At 49.3% G+C, this 13,538-nt stretch overlaps 1 protein-coding gene across 1 annotated transcript in view; it reads left to right on the forward strand.

Annotated features, from left to right (window-relative positions):
- Positions 1 to 3,963: 3,963 nt before the first annotated feature.
- DHH (desert hedgehog signaling molecule) overlaps positions 3,964 to 13,538 on the forward strand; it is an 88,016-nt gene continuing 78,441 nt past the window's right edge. Inside the window, exon 1 of the mRNA XM_078685759.1 lies at positions 3,964 to 6,183. Within this exon, the coding sequence (XP_078541885.1) occupies positions 5,878 to 6,183 (306 nt within the window). The 5' untranslated portion in view covers positions 3,964 to 5,877. The remainder of the gene's footprint in view (positions 6,184 to 13,538) is intronic.

Genomic DNA, 13,538 nt, shown 5'->3' on the forward strand with positions numbered 1-13,538 from the left:
GTCGCCGCTGTAGTTGTCGCATCGAGCAGAAGCTTGATGCATCGTGGGAGAAGAGTGTCGCCGCTGGAGCTGTGGCCGTCGCATCATCAGGGTGTCGCCGCTGCAGTCCACGCATCGAACCGAGAACTTCTCGCATCCCCGAGATGAGTGCCGCATCTGGAAGATCTTCACATCTTTATTTCTTTGTATCTGAACTTTGCCGCATTTCCCATCGCTGCGACATTGCTTGTCGTGGAAGCGCAACGTTACCTAAGGTACATTGACGCAGAGTGTTGCATCTAAGAACTGAACTGAACTAAGCTTAAATCTACCATCTTAAAGTAATCATAGTGTGTATTTTTGTCATTTATGGTCTTGTGGTAACGCTATATAAAGTCTACTTATTTTTGATAGAAAACCTGTGTGGTGTCCATTTGTAGTGTTGTCACTGGGTTACTGTATGTGGTCACAACTGCTTAACTTGCAACGCCTCTGAAGTAAAGCCCTTCTGCTCATGCCAAGCTACCAAGGGGATGAGCAGGGGTTATTTTGGGAGTGTAATACCCTTATCCTGACTAGAGGAGAGGGTCCCTATTTGTCACAAGTACCTACCTGTGCCAACTAGAGACCCCCAAATCTAACAGAAACAAATACTTTAATATGATCAAAACAAGTCAATACACTAGGTGATGCCATTTCCACACATTATCGCTTGTGCATTGTATCGTTTTATTAGTATAACTGTATGTCTCTGCAAATGTAATGGTCATTTGAATTGAAAATGTTGGTTGTAGTGACAGTGTGCTAGCACACCATGCATACTCCACTCTACTCTGCACCACTCCATGCCACTACACTCTATTCTGCACCACTCCACTCTACATCACTCTACTCAGCATCACTGCAAAGTACTCCATTATACTCTACTCTGCACCACTCCAGTCTATGCCACTGTACTGCCCGCCACTTCACTCTACACCTCTCTACTCTACTCTGCACCACTTTACTCTATGTCAATATACTCCATGCCTCTCTTCTCTACACCACTCCACTCTTCACCACTACACTCTACACCACTCCAGTCAAGGCCACTCCACTCTACTCTGCACAGCTCCACTCTACGCCACTCTGCAACACTGCACTCTATGCCAAGGCACTCTACACTGTACCACTCAACTGTACACTCCTACACTCTATACCAATCCACTGTACACCACTGTAATCTACTCTGCATTACTGCACTCTATGCCATTGCACTCTACACCACTCTACTCTACGCTACTGCACACCACCCCACACCACTCCACTCTAGGCCACTTCACTCTACTCTGAAACAATATTCCCTATGCCATTGCACTCTGCGCCACTACATTCTATGCCACTCTACTTCACTCTGACCCACTCCGCTCTACGCAAATGTACGCTACATGACTGCAATCTACGCTGCACCACTATATTCTATGCCACTACTCTCTAGGCAACTCTACGCCACTTCACTCTATGCCAATACACTCTATGCCACTCTCCACCACTGTACTCTATGACACTCTACTCTGCAACACTGCAATCTCCACCAGTGAATTCTACGCCACTCTACTCTGCGCTACTGCACTCCATACCAATGCACTACTCCACTCTACTCTGCATCAAAGCACTCTATGCCACTGCACTCTCTGCCTCCCTATTCTATGCCACTCTACTCTATTCTGCATCACTGCATTCTACGCCACAGTACTCTGCACTACTGCACTCTATTCTGCACCACTGCACTCTACGCCACTGCACTCTACTATGCACCAGGCTAATCTACGCCACTTCATTCTACGACTCTGCATTGTACAGCACTGAATTCTATATTGCTGCACTCTATGACACTTTACTCTGCATCTCCACACCATTGCACTCCTTGCCACTCTAATCTATGCCACTTTACTGTACTCTGCAGTACTGCACTCTATGCCACTCTACTATGCACAATTCCACTCTGCACTACTGCACTCTACGCCACTGCACTCTACTTTGCACCACTCTATTCTATGCCACTGCATTGTACAACGCTGCATTGTATGCTGCTGAATTCTATGCTCTACACTCTACTCCATTGCACTCTACGCCAACATACTCTATAACACTCTATGGAAATGCACTCTACACCAGTTCACTTTACTCTGTGCCACTCAACTGCACTGTATGCCACTTGATACCACGGCACTCTACTCTGCACAACTCTACTCTATGCCACTGAAAGTACACCACTGCACACTGCGCCACTGCACTCTACGCCACTGTACTCTACTCTGCTCCACTGCACTCTATGGCACTCTACTCAACACCTCTCTACGCCAATGCACTCTATGCCACTCTACACCAGTGAACTCTATGACATTCTACTCTGCACTACGCATTCAATACCAAAATACTCTACGCCACTCTACTCTGCATCACTCCACACTATGCCACTGCACTCTTCTTCACTATACTCGATTCTGCATCACTCTACACCACTCTACTTTGCACCACTCTACGCCAATTCACTCTACTATGCAACACGAATCTATGCCACTGCATTCTACGATGCTGCATTGTACAACTCTAAATTCGATGCCGTTGCACTCTATGCCACTGCACTCTATGCAACTATACTCTGCCACACTCTATGTCAGTGCACTCTACACCAGTCCACTCCGTTCTATAACTCTCCACTGCATATCACTCTGCGCGACTCCACCCTATGCCACTCCAATACACGACACCCTATGCCACTCCACTGCAAGACACTAACTTAGTGATGCTGAACAGCCGCCACCCTGGTGTACAACAAGGCAAAACACATTGGCAAAGCCAATTGCTCTTCCGTAGGTGAGACCTATTGACTTTGCCAATGCTTTTTGTGACTCTACATTTGTATCACCCACGTGCACTTGTTCAGCCCTGTGGGCCTCCGGGGCTCTGTGGCACGGAAAAGAGCTGGAGTGGTGTGCACGGAAGCAGAACTTCCCCCAGCCTCCTCCTACCTCACGCCCTGACCATTACCTGCTCATTAACAATTAACAGCCCTGGTGGCGCAATCGGGGGCGCGCCGGAGGGGCGTGCCCGGAGTGGAGTCGGGAGCGTGCATGGGGTGCAGGGTCTGTAACTGGGCTGTGTGTGTGGAGGGATGGGGCAGTGGGAGTTTTCTCCACAAAGAAGGTGTCTTGTCTGGTTATCGCTCTAGGTAGGAGTATGCTGTATGGGGGGAGGGGGAGTGTGGGCCGATATTGGCACTAAAAGCAGGGCACCAATGAATGCAAGCGATGGCTCTGGGGACCAGGCCTGCCATCTGAGGCCGGGACATGCTGAGAGCTGAAGAGAGTGCGGGGGTGAGGCCCGGGGGACGGAGGCTCCCTCCGGGGGTGCAGGTCCCGAGGAGGGAGCACAGGACGGCAGGGAGAGTGGACGCGGAGAGATGCCAGTCCTGAGACTTCCCGCCAAGGACACCTGCTGCCGCGAGCCGGCTGCACACACGCCCCTTCTAGAGAGAGCGAGGGGTTCAAAGAGACACAGACACATCTGGGCCGGGATGCCAAGAGAGACAGCCTATCGCAGCCTGGAGAGTGAAGAGGGGAGCAGTACACCCGTGAGAAAAAGAGAAAGCGTGAGGCTGGGGAAGTGACAGTTACACAGACGACGAAAAGTGACGGCTGGCTCAGCTTGAGGACGAGACAGCAGGCGCGCAACACCCAGTGAACTCACCGGGCTTCAGCCACTCACAAGTGAAGCGACACCTGTCCCGACGATACACCCAGGGGTAAAAGAGACGCTTCGCCTGGGAGTTGAGACGACAGCTGCAGCCAAGAGGAAAGGCTGCAGGACACCGCTACATCCGGGAGCAAAGGCGCAGACAGCGCGGCTGGGAAAGAGAGCTACACATTGAAGACCAAGAGAGTCAGTCCCAAGCTGATGACAAGCCAGCTGCACCCAATAGGACACGAGGCCGCAGCCTGAGACAGAGGAAGAGACGACCCAGACTGGGGCTGAGCAAGAGACAGGTACACTCAGAAAAAAATAGATGCTCCGAGGCTACGACCCAGCTAGAAGCAGCCACGCCCAGGAAAGGCACCTTGCATCGGGCAGAAAATGAGACAGCTCCGCCAAAGAATAAAAGGGACGCCTAGCCCAAAGCTGAGGAAAGGCTGAGCGAGAGACAGCTTCACTCAGTAGAAAAAAAATTGACTTTCCGTCCCTTGGTGAGGAAAAGACAGCCATTCGGCGCCAGGTGCTCGGCCTGAGGCCGAAAATGAGACAGCGACACACTGGAAGAAAACAGTCTATCTGGGAATGAAGGCGAGATACTTGGATGCAGCCGGGGCCCACTATAGACGTCCAGCTCAGGGGTCGACTTTTTCATCGAGAGCAAGCGAGGGAACCGGACGAAGCTCCTGATGGGAGCCCAGACTGACGATGACATCGAGACATGCTTTCCCTAAGTGTCCGAATACGGCACAGTGACCCCCTCCCTGGGGTCAGATGTGGTGCAGCGGTGGGGGGGTTTCCATCGTGGTAAGTGTTTGAGCGGCCGGCTGACGAGCTCAGAGGCTCGCGCTCTAACTCTCGCTTAGCACTTTGCTGAACGGTGTGATCTTGGACAGCTCGCCGCCCGCTCCGGGAATGCTCAGAAGTAGGCGGCGTTGGATGTGGCCGGTCACTTCCGAGTGCACTCGCGATACGGCCCAGGCAGGAATTAGCCGATCCCAGGAGGAGGATTATCGCGCTCCGAGATCTGCCCCTGGTCAGGAAGGGGCCGGACCCTGGTAGAGAAGGGGCCCTGCCTTGGCAGCGCCTCCCGCTGTCACTCCGCTTGTGCCAGCAGCGCCCGAGGGACGCTGACCGGGCTGGCAAGCAGGGCCAGTGCAGGCGGCCGCGACTGGCACTTTTTCCTGGAGGAGGAGAGACTGGCAAGGGGTGCATAAGGACCACCGACTGGCACAGAGCCCAGGAGGACCAAACTGGCCCAGGGTACAGGAGGACCAGGAACTGGCTAAAGTCCGGAGGACGAGACTGACACAGCGAACCGCAGCACCGGGCTCCGGGGGCTGGGTGACCAACCATTGGCACAGGGGCCACTGAGTGCCCCACTGGCACAGGAGGCACAAGCTGCCACAGAACTGAGGAGGACCAGGGACTGGCACGTGGTCCCGGAGGACAAGGGACTGCCCAAGCAGAACCGACGACTGGCACACAGCCAGAAAGGAAAGACACAGGCGCAGGGTTAAAGAGAACCCAGGACTGGCCATAGGATTCTCTCAAGGTATAGGGACCGGCATAGGGGCCAGGAGAACCAGAGACTGACACGAGATCCCAGAGCAACAGGGACTGCAGGAATAGCATCGCCGCCGGAGCCAGGGGCTGGCACAGAGTCCAGGGCAACCCGGAGCCGGTCCAGGGGAAGAGACGCCTGCCCGAGACTGACACATGGGGCAGGAGAACTAACGCCCTGGCCCAGGGGCAGGAAGCAGAGACTCTGGTCCGTGATGCCCGAGCACCAAAGACTGGCATAGGGTCCAGGAATAGCATGGACTGGCACGGGGGCCAGGAGGAGTAGAGAGCAACGCATAGTCTAGGGCATTGACAAGGCTGCAGAAGGAGTCAAGACCCATCTGGGCATCCGTAGAGTCCTGCTCAGAAGAGCCTGTGCCAGAAGCAACTGAGGGGCGATGACCCCCCACAGGTTCCAGGGCGGCTAGAGCAGTGCTGGCATGGGAGTCACGAGGAGCAGGCCTTCCCTGGGCACACACAAGATCCTTCTCAGCCCACCATGTTCAGCTTGTGCCACCAGTGACTGAGGGACCTGACCAGGGGTGGCGCTGGGTTCAATGAGCTGGCACCTGGTCTAGGAGGACCAGGGGGCCTCGCGTGGCCATGCGGGGGGTCCTACTCAGGCCCACCATGCTCTGCTTGTGCTGCTGGCTCCTGACTGCCCCCGCCCGAGGGTGCGGGCCTGGCCGCGGCCCAGTGGGTCGCCCGAGGTACCCCCGAAAGCTGAACCCACTGCGTCTCAGGCAGTTTGTGCCCAACGTGCCCGAGAAAACTCTGGGAGCCAGCGGGAAGGCAGAGGGCAAGATCACCCGGAGCTCGGACAGATACGGGGAGCTGGTGCCCAACTACAACCCCGACATTATCTTCAAGGACGAGGAGAACACGGGGGCTGACCGTCTGATGACCGAGGTATCTGCCTGGTGGGGGGCGGGCTTATGCGGGAGTCAAAAAGTCAGTATCAGAGCCGGGGTGTAGAGCTGGCTCTCAACCCACCCACCCACTGTTAACCTTAGCATCACAGTTTCCCGCATCCCATTGTGCATCAGAGCCCCACTGATAGCGTTGGCCATGGAGACCGGCAGATGTTGAGTTCAGCATCAAAAATGGCCCCAAGTGTAAAGTGAGCTTCAACCACATGTAGAGCTTAGTATTGACAATGGCAGGTGTAGAGTTGGCTCCCAAGAACCCCCATGTACAGATCACCATCGAGAGCCCTTGTTGTACAGTAGGGTATCCCCAAGACCCAGAGTTGGTAATGGGCATCACTGACCCCCAGTGTAGACACTGGTGCTTAATAACCCACAGGGTGCAGCTCGCCATCGAGTGACCTATGAGTAGAGTTGGTCTCAAGAACCCCAGGTGTAAATTTAGCCACTAGAGCCTCTGAGTAGAGTTGGCTGACAAGTCTCCCAGATGTAGGGCTTGGCATTTAAAGTCCAGGCAGAGGTGGGTATCAACCACAGCCGCTGGTTGAGTATCGGGAGCCCCAGGTTTAGAGTTAGGGATAAAAGCCTCAGGTAGAGGTGGATATCAAATTAATCGGCGAAGCTGGCATCAAAGACGGAAAGGTGGATTGCTAACACCCCAAGTCTAGAGATGAGTATCAGAGCTCGAGATGCAGATTTGGACATAGGAACCCCAGGAATAGAGTTTAGTAAACAAACCTCTGAAATAGAGTTAAGTATCAGCATTTAGAGTACAGAGGTGGGTATCAAGATCAGCAGAGTAGTATCGCTCATCCTTGTGTGTATGATCATGTATATCCGAGCACGCCGCTCTCTAGGGGAAACATCCTTTACAACGTAACTGGTACAACGCGGTACCGTTACGATGCAGCTTTAACAACGAAAGTCGTTACAACGACTTTCGCTGGAGGACGCTCTAGGATAGGGGATAGTTTAATTTACTATCCAACACCTTCCCTACTATCCACGGGGACTGGTGTTGGAATAGTAAATTAAACTATTCACTATCAGCGCCCCCCAACGCAAGTCGTTGTAACGACTTGCGTTGTTAAAACTGCGTCGTAAAGGGACGCGTTGTAACGGTACGCGTTGTACCGTCATACATCCCTCTATAGGCATGTTGCTATGGCCATTTAACAGTTTCAAATGTCTAAATAAAGTTGTTAAAACAAAAAGATCACCAGGCGTAGAGAACAGGTTTCAGTTTGATATCAAGGGCCGAAGAGTAGAATGTGGTTTCATGGTGTTGTGTGCCATACTACGACATGGAGTTGGGTTTCAAAGCCAGAGGTGTACATCTGGGTAGAATGAGCCCTAGGTTTTAGAGTCAGGCACCCCTGCCCCGACAGTAGCTAGGGTCTTAGAGACCCGAGGGTAGAGGTTGGTGTTGAGAGTCTCAGATGTAGATTTGGGTATCAGATTCCTAGGGATAGAGATGGAGATTGGAAGCTACTGGTACAATATTGGATATCGGAGGCCAAGGGTAGAGTTGGGTTTTGACCACAGCAGGTATCAATAACTCTGTGTGCCCCGGGTGTAGCTTTTAGCATTGAGAGCCTTGGTGGTAGAATTGGGTATCAGTAGCCCCAGGTGTACAGTTTAGTCTCAGCAGGTCCAGTTGTAAACATTGGTACCCTACAATTCTAGATGTACAGCTGGTCATGATGTGCCCTAGGTGTAGGTTTGGGCATCAGCATCCCCAAGTGAAGAGCTGGGCACTACACCCTCATAAGGGATGTATGTCATCACAACACATGCTTTTACTACGCATGCCTTTACAACGCAGGTTTTACAACGCAAGTCGTTACAACGACTTGCATTGGAGGGTGCTGGATAGTGGAATAGTTTAATTTACTATTCCAACCCCAGTCCCCGTGGATAGTAGGGAAGGTTTTGGATAGTAAATTAAACGATTCCCTATCCTACAGCGACCTCCAGCGCAAGTAATGACTTGCGTTGTAAATCCTGCGTTGTAATGGTAGTGCGTCGTAAAAGTTGCGTTGTGATGGATGTTTCCCCTCATAAGCAGAGCTGAGTATCAAAGCCGAGTGCCCCATGTGTGTGTGAAGGGTTTGATATTCAAAGCCTGGGCAGAGAAGGGCATCAACGCAGCCTGAGGATTAGAGCTCATTGTCGGGAGCCCCAGGTGCAGAGTTGGGGCAAAGAGCCCCGGGTATAACTGGGTGGTTGTATGTGATCTTGACGAAAACCCAACATGTAGAAAATGGTTCTGAAGAATTGACTTTGTCGAACCAGTGCTGACGAATTTTTCTTATAGTATGGCTTTCACTAGCTTGAGCAAACCAGCCTGCAGAAATCCATTCTTCAAGAAACTTTCCCTCTTCTGCATGTTTGAGTTTCGCTTTACAGCATTTAAGGGACCCCCCCACATTGCCCTCCTGTCCCTTTTTTAAGACACTCTTCTCTCCATTTTTCCAAAACTCCTTACTTTCCCTTCCACTTTACTCTTGTTCTTTACACACCCTTTATTCCCCTCCTGCTGTACTCCATTTGTTAACTAATACCTCACTAACAGGCACATGCATCAATGTTGGCTTTTGCGATTCCTTAATTGCAATTTTGAAGGAATTGCAATTAATGAATCGAAAAAGCCTTTGCATTAAGAAATTGCTAAAAAAATAGCGATTTCTAAATATCTCTTAATTGCGACTCCCAAATTGTGAGTCGCAATTAAGGAATACCTCCCCATTCATTCCTATGGGCCCAGAGGCCCATAGGAATGAATGGGAAGACATTCTCAATTTGCGATTCGCAATTAGCGAATTGCAAATTGAGAATGCAATTCAAGGGTGCAGGGGTGTCCAAAGGACACCCTGTTGCACCTCTGAAATTGATCTGTGCACATATTTTGCGCACACACATGCCCTTAGGGCATGTGTGTGCACAACATGAAACTTTGAAAAATGCACAAAAGTGCATTTTTCAAAGTTTTTGCAAATTACCATGAAGTTGAACTTCATGGTAATTTGCTAAATCGCAGATTTTTTAACTTTCATGCACTGCATTTAAGGAATTGCAAAATGCGATTTATTAAATGAAACCCTCTGTTAATGAATTTTGGTATTTTTAACTTTGAGATATGCCCATTATCACTAAATGTTTCTGTGTAACTTTTATACGTTATATGCATAATATAGTATATTAATCATGATAATATTTTAACGTTTTTAATATTTTTGTATAATGTACTTTTGTGACTGCTTTTATGATTTTTATTAATCGAAATAAAGTGCTATTTGACTTGACTTGAAATGCAACCGCAATTTGAGAACTCGCAATTAATTGCGAATTCTCAAATTGCGAGGGCCTTGACCCTTGATGCATCCCAAAAGCAAATTTTGCAATCGCAAATGGCCGATTTTTGCGAATCGCACCGTTTGCGATCGCAAAAGGCTCTGATGCATGTGCCCCTTTGACTCCCGCTATATTTCCTTTTTTAAACCCCTTGCTCTCTACTGCTTTACTCCAATTGTTTTACAACCCCCTTAATGACAAATTACCGAGGTTTTGAGTATTTACTCTTTTCTTTTCCCGTATTGTGTGACCTGTTTGCTATAAGTACAGCGCTCCGATACCAGAACGGGTCATGTTCGCGCTATATAAAACTCCTCAAATAAATAAATATCAAAGTCATAGGTGGAGGCTGGAACCACAGCCAGAGTTGGATAGCTAACTCCCCAAGTCTAGAGCTGAGCATCAATGCTCAAGATGCAGATTTGGGGATCAGGAACCCAGGTATAGAGTTGGCTATAAAATCATCAGGAATAGCATTAGGTATCAGCGCCTCGCGTACATAAATGGGTATCAAGATCCACAGGTGTGGGGACGGGGTTCAGAGCCCCAAGTGCGAAGTTTGAAGTCAAGAACCCAAATGTCGAGTTTGGTTTCAGGGATCCTTGCGCCTTGCTTCTTATCAAAGCAGTGGGTAGTTAGTTGGGTATGAAAGCCACGGGTGTATAGCTGGGTACAAGGAGCTTCAGGTGTAGAGTCGAGCCCCAGTACACCAGGTGCAGAGTGGGGTTCTAGAGCCCCAAGTGTAGAGTTTGGTGTTGAGTTTCAGGGGATGAGTTGGGTATCCGAGTCCTGTGTTTGAGTTGGGTAACAGAGCTTCTGTTTAGAACTATCAGCGCCTCAGTATATGCGGGGGAGCGAGAGACACATGTTTAATAGTGAGTCTCACAGCCCAAATGGACAGCGGAGTATAAAATCAGCAAGGCAAAGTAGTGAGCTTACGAACCTTAGGTAATGAGGTGACTCAAAATTGTGGGGGTAAGGTTAGTGAGGGACTCGGGTGAGGTGTTGGGCTTGGTTTCATAGCCACATGCGTGGAAATAGTTGTGAGGGACTCGGTGAGGTGTTGATTTCATAGCCACAGGCGTGGAAATAGTTGTGAGGGACTCGGGTGAGGTGTTGGACTTGGTTTCATAGCCACAGGGGTGGAAATAGTTGTGAGGGACTCGGTGAGGTGTTGATTTCATAGCCACAGGCGTGGAAATAGTTGTGAGGGACTCGGTGAGGTGTTGGACTTGGTTTCAGGGCCACAGGCGTGGAAATAGTTGCGATGGACTAGGGGGAGGTTTGGAGTTTTAGAGTCCAGGTCTTTTGAGCCCATGTGTGAGGCTTGCTATATCATCTAAAGGTCTGGAGATGGGTATAAATAAAAGCCTCAAATAGACTTTGGCATCAGAACCCTGTTTAGAGGTTGATATCAGAGCCCCTAGGTCCTGGTATCAGCATGGTATTAGAGCCCAAAGGTGTAGCGTTTGTCACCAGTGCTCAAGGCGTAGAGTTGAATACCACCCTCACAGGCGTGGACTCAACTCCTTAAGAGTAGGTTTGTTTATGAGGACAATTGGTGTACGATTGAGAATTGAGATTCCAGGTAGATATGGGTATCTGAACTCCAAAAAGAGTTGGGTTATGAGACCTCCAGGCATGAAGTTAGGTGTGAAGGTCACATATGTAGGCCTGTATCTACAAGCGATAACTGCCATGTTAGGTTTTAGAGCTGAAAGTATGCAGTTGAGAGTCAAGGGTCCCAGGCAGATTTTGGTACAGGAACCCTAGATAGAAAGGGACATTGGATCCTCGGTCGTATTATCGGGTATTGAAAGCCATGTATAGTTGGGTGTGGAGTGTTTCACGTAGAGCTGATTACTGGAGTCCTCGTTTCATTAGTTATTGGACCCCCGATTTTGAGTTATATTTCGGTACCACCGAGGTAGCCCGGTTTTGAGAGTTACGAGTGTGTCGTTGAATATTACACCCCTCCCCAAGAAGGAGTCTGGTATCAGAGCCCAGAGTCGAGGTGGGTATTGGAGCACAAGTGTGGTGTTTGAATATAAAATCTCCAAGTGTGGAGTTGGGCGTAGAAAACCCAAGAAATCTGTACAGTTTGGAGTCAGTACTCATATTTGGAAGGGGTGCCACAGTCCTGCGTGGATTGTGTAGCAGCGCACCAGGTGCGGAGCTAGATGATAGAACGTCTGGTAGAGTTGGGTAGTCAGATCTCCAGGTGTAAGGCTGGGCATCAGAGCGACAGGTGTACAGATGGGTCTAAATGCCTCCAGTGTAGATCTGCGAATCAGAGCCTTCGCATTGAGCTCAACATCAGAGTCCTGGTATTGGAGTAAAATATCAGAGCCACAGATCAAGAGCTGGGTAAATAATTTACAACTGTAGCTTTGAGTATTGGATTTCCAGGGTAGGGCTGCACATCACGAACCAGAGAGAGAGTTGGATAGAGGGGCTCCTGGTGCCTTTTTGGGTCTCAAGAGCCCCCGGTACGGAGATTTGGGACCAGGATCCCCTAGTAGAGCAGGGCACCACAGCTGCATTTGAAAAGTTGCATATCAGGGTCCCAAGTGCAGAGCTTCGTATCAGAGCCTCATGTGTAGATTTTTCAGATTTGCATGTCCAAGCCCCAGGGGTAGCATTGGGTGCTAAGTGCCCTCGCAATAGAGTTTATTATCAGAACCCCAAGTGGAGAGTTCACAGATGCCGATACAGAGCCGGGTATAAGAGCCCCAGTTGTAGAGTTGGATACACAGGAATTAGACATAGAGCTGAGCATCCAAACTCTAGGTATAGAGCTGCGCATCCAAACTCTAGGTATAGAGCTGAGCATCCAAACTCTAGGTAAAGAGCTGAGCATCCAAACTTTAGGTGTAGAGCTGAGTATCCAAACTCTAGGTGTAGAGCTGAGCATCCAAACTCTAGGTATAAGGCTGAGCATCCAAACTTTAGGTGTAGAGCTGAGTATCCAAACTCTAGGTGTAGAGCTGAGCATCCAAACTCTAGGTATAAGGCTGAGCATCCAAACTAGGTATAGAGCTGCGCATCCAAACTCTAGGTATAGAGCAGAGTATAAAAACTCTAGGTGTAGAGCTGAGCATCCAAACTCTAGGTATAAGGCTGAGCATCCAAACTAGGTATAGAGCTGCACATCCAAACTCTAGGTATAGAGCTGAGTATCCAAACTCTAGGTGTAGAGCTGAGCATCCAAACTCTAGGTATAGAGCTGAGCATCCAAACTCTAGGTATAGAGCTGAGTATCCATACTCTAGGTGTAGAGCTGAGCATCAAAACTATAGGTATAGAGCTGAGTATCCAAACTTTAGGTATAGATCTGAATATCCAAACTCTAGGTATAGAGCTGAGTATCCAAACTCTAGGTGTAGAGCTGAGCATCAAAACTCTAGGTGTAGAGCTGAGCATTAAAACTTTAGGTATAGATCTGAATATCCAAACTCTAGGTGTAGAGCTGAGCATCAAAACTTTAGGTATAGATCTGAATATCCAAACTCTAGGTGTAGAGCTGAGCATCAAAACTCTAGGTGTAGAGCTGAGCATCAAAACTTTAGGTATAGATCTGAATATCCAAACTCTAGGTATAGAGCTGAGTATCCAAACTCTAGGTGTAGAGCTGAGCATCAAAACTTTAGGTGTAGATCTGAATATCCAAACTCTAGGTATAGAGCTGAGTATCCAAACTCTAGGTGTAGAGCTGAGCATTCAAATTCTAGGTATAGGGCTGAGCATCCAAACTCTAGGTATAAGGCTGAGCATCTAAACTCTAGGGGCCAGATGTAGGAGCCCAAATACCGGTCGGTAACGGCCAATTTCGGCCGTTACCGACCGGTATTTGGGTTTTGTAATGTAGGGGGCTAGAAAATTACAGAATCGGTATATTTACCAAATCAGTAAATTTACCGATTCGGTAAAATACAGAATCAGTAAATTTACCGATTCTGTAATTCAATATGTAGGTGGCACAGT

This window comes from Lissotriton helveticus, chromosome 1_1 (assembly GCF_964261635.1).
Source record: "Lissotriton helveticus chromosome 1_1, aLisHel1.1, whole genome shotgun sequence".
In the NCBI taxonomy this organism is placed as follows: Eukaryota; Metazoa; Chordata; class Amphibia; order Caudata; family Salamandridae; genus Lissotriton; species Lissotriton helveticus.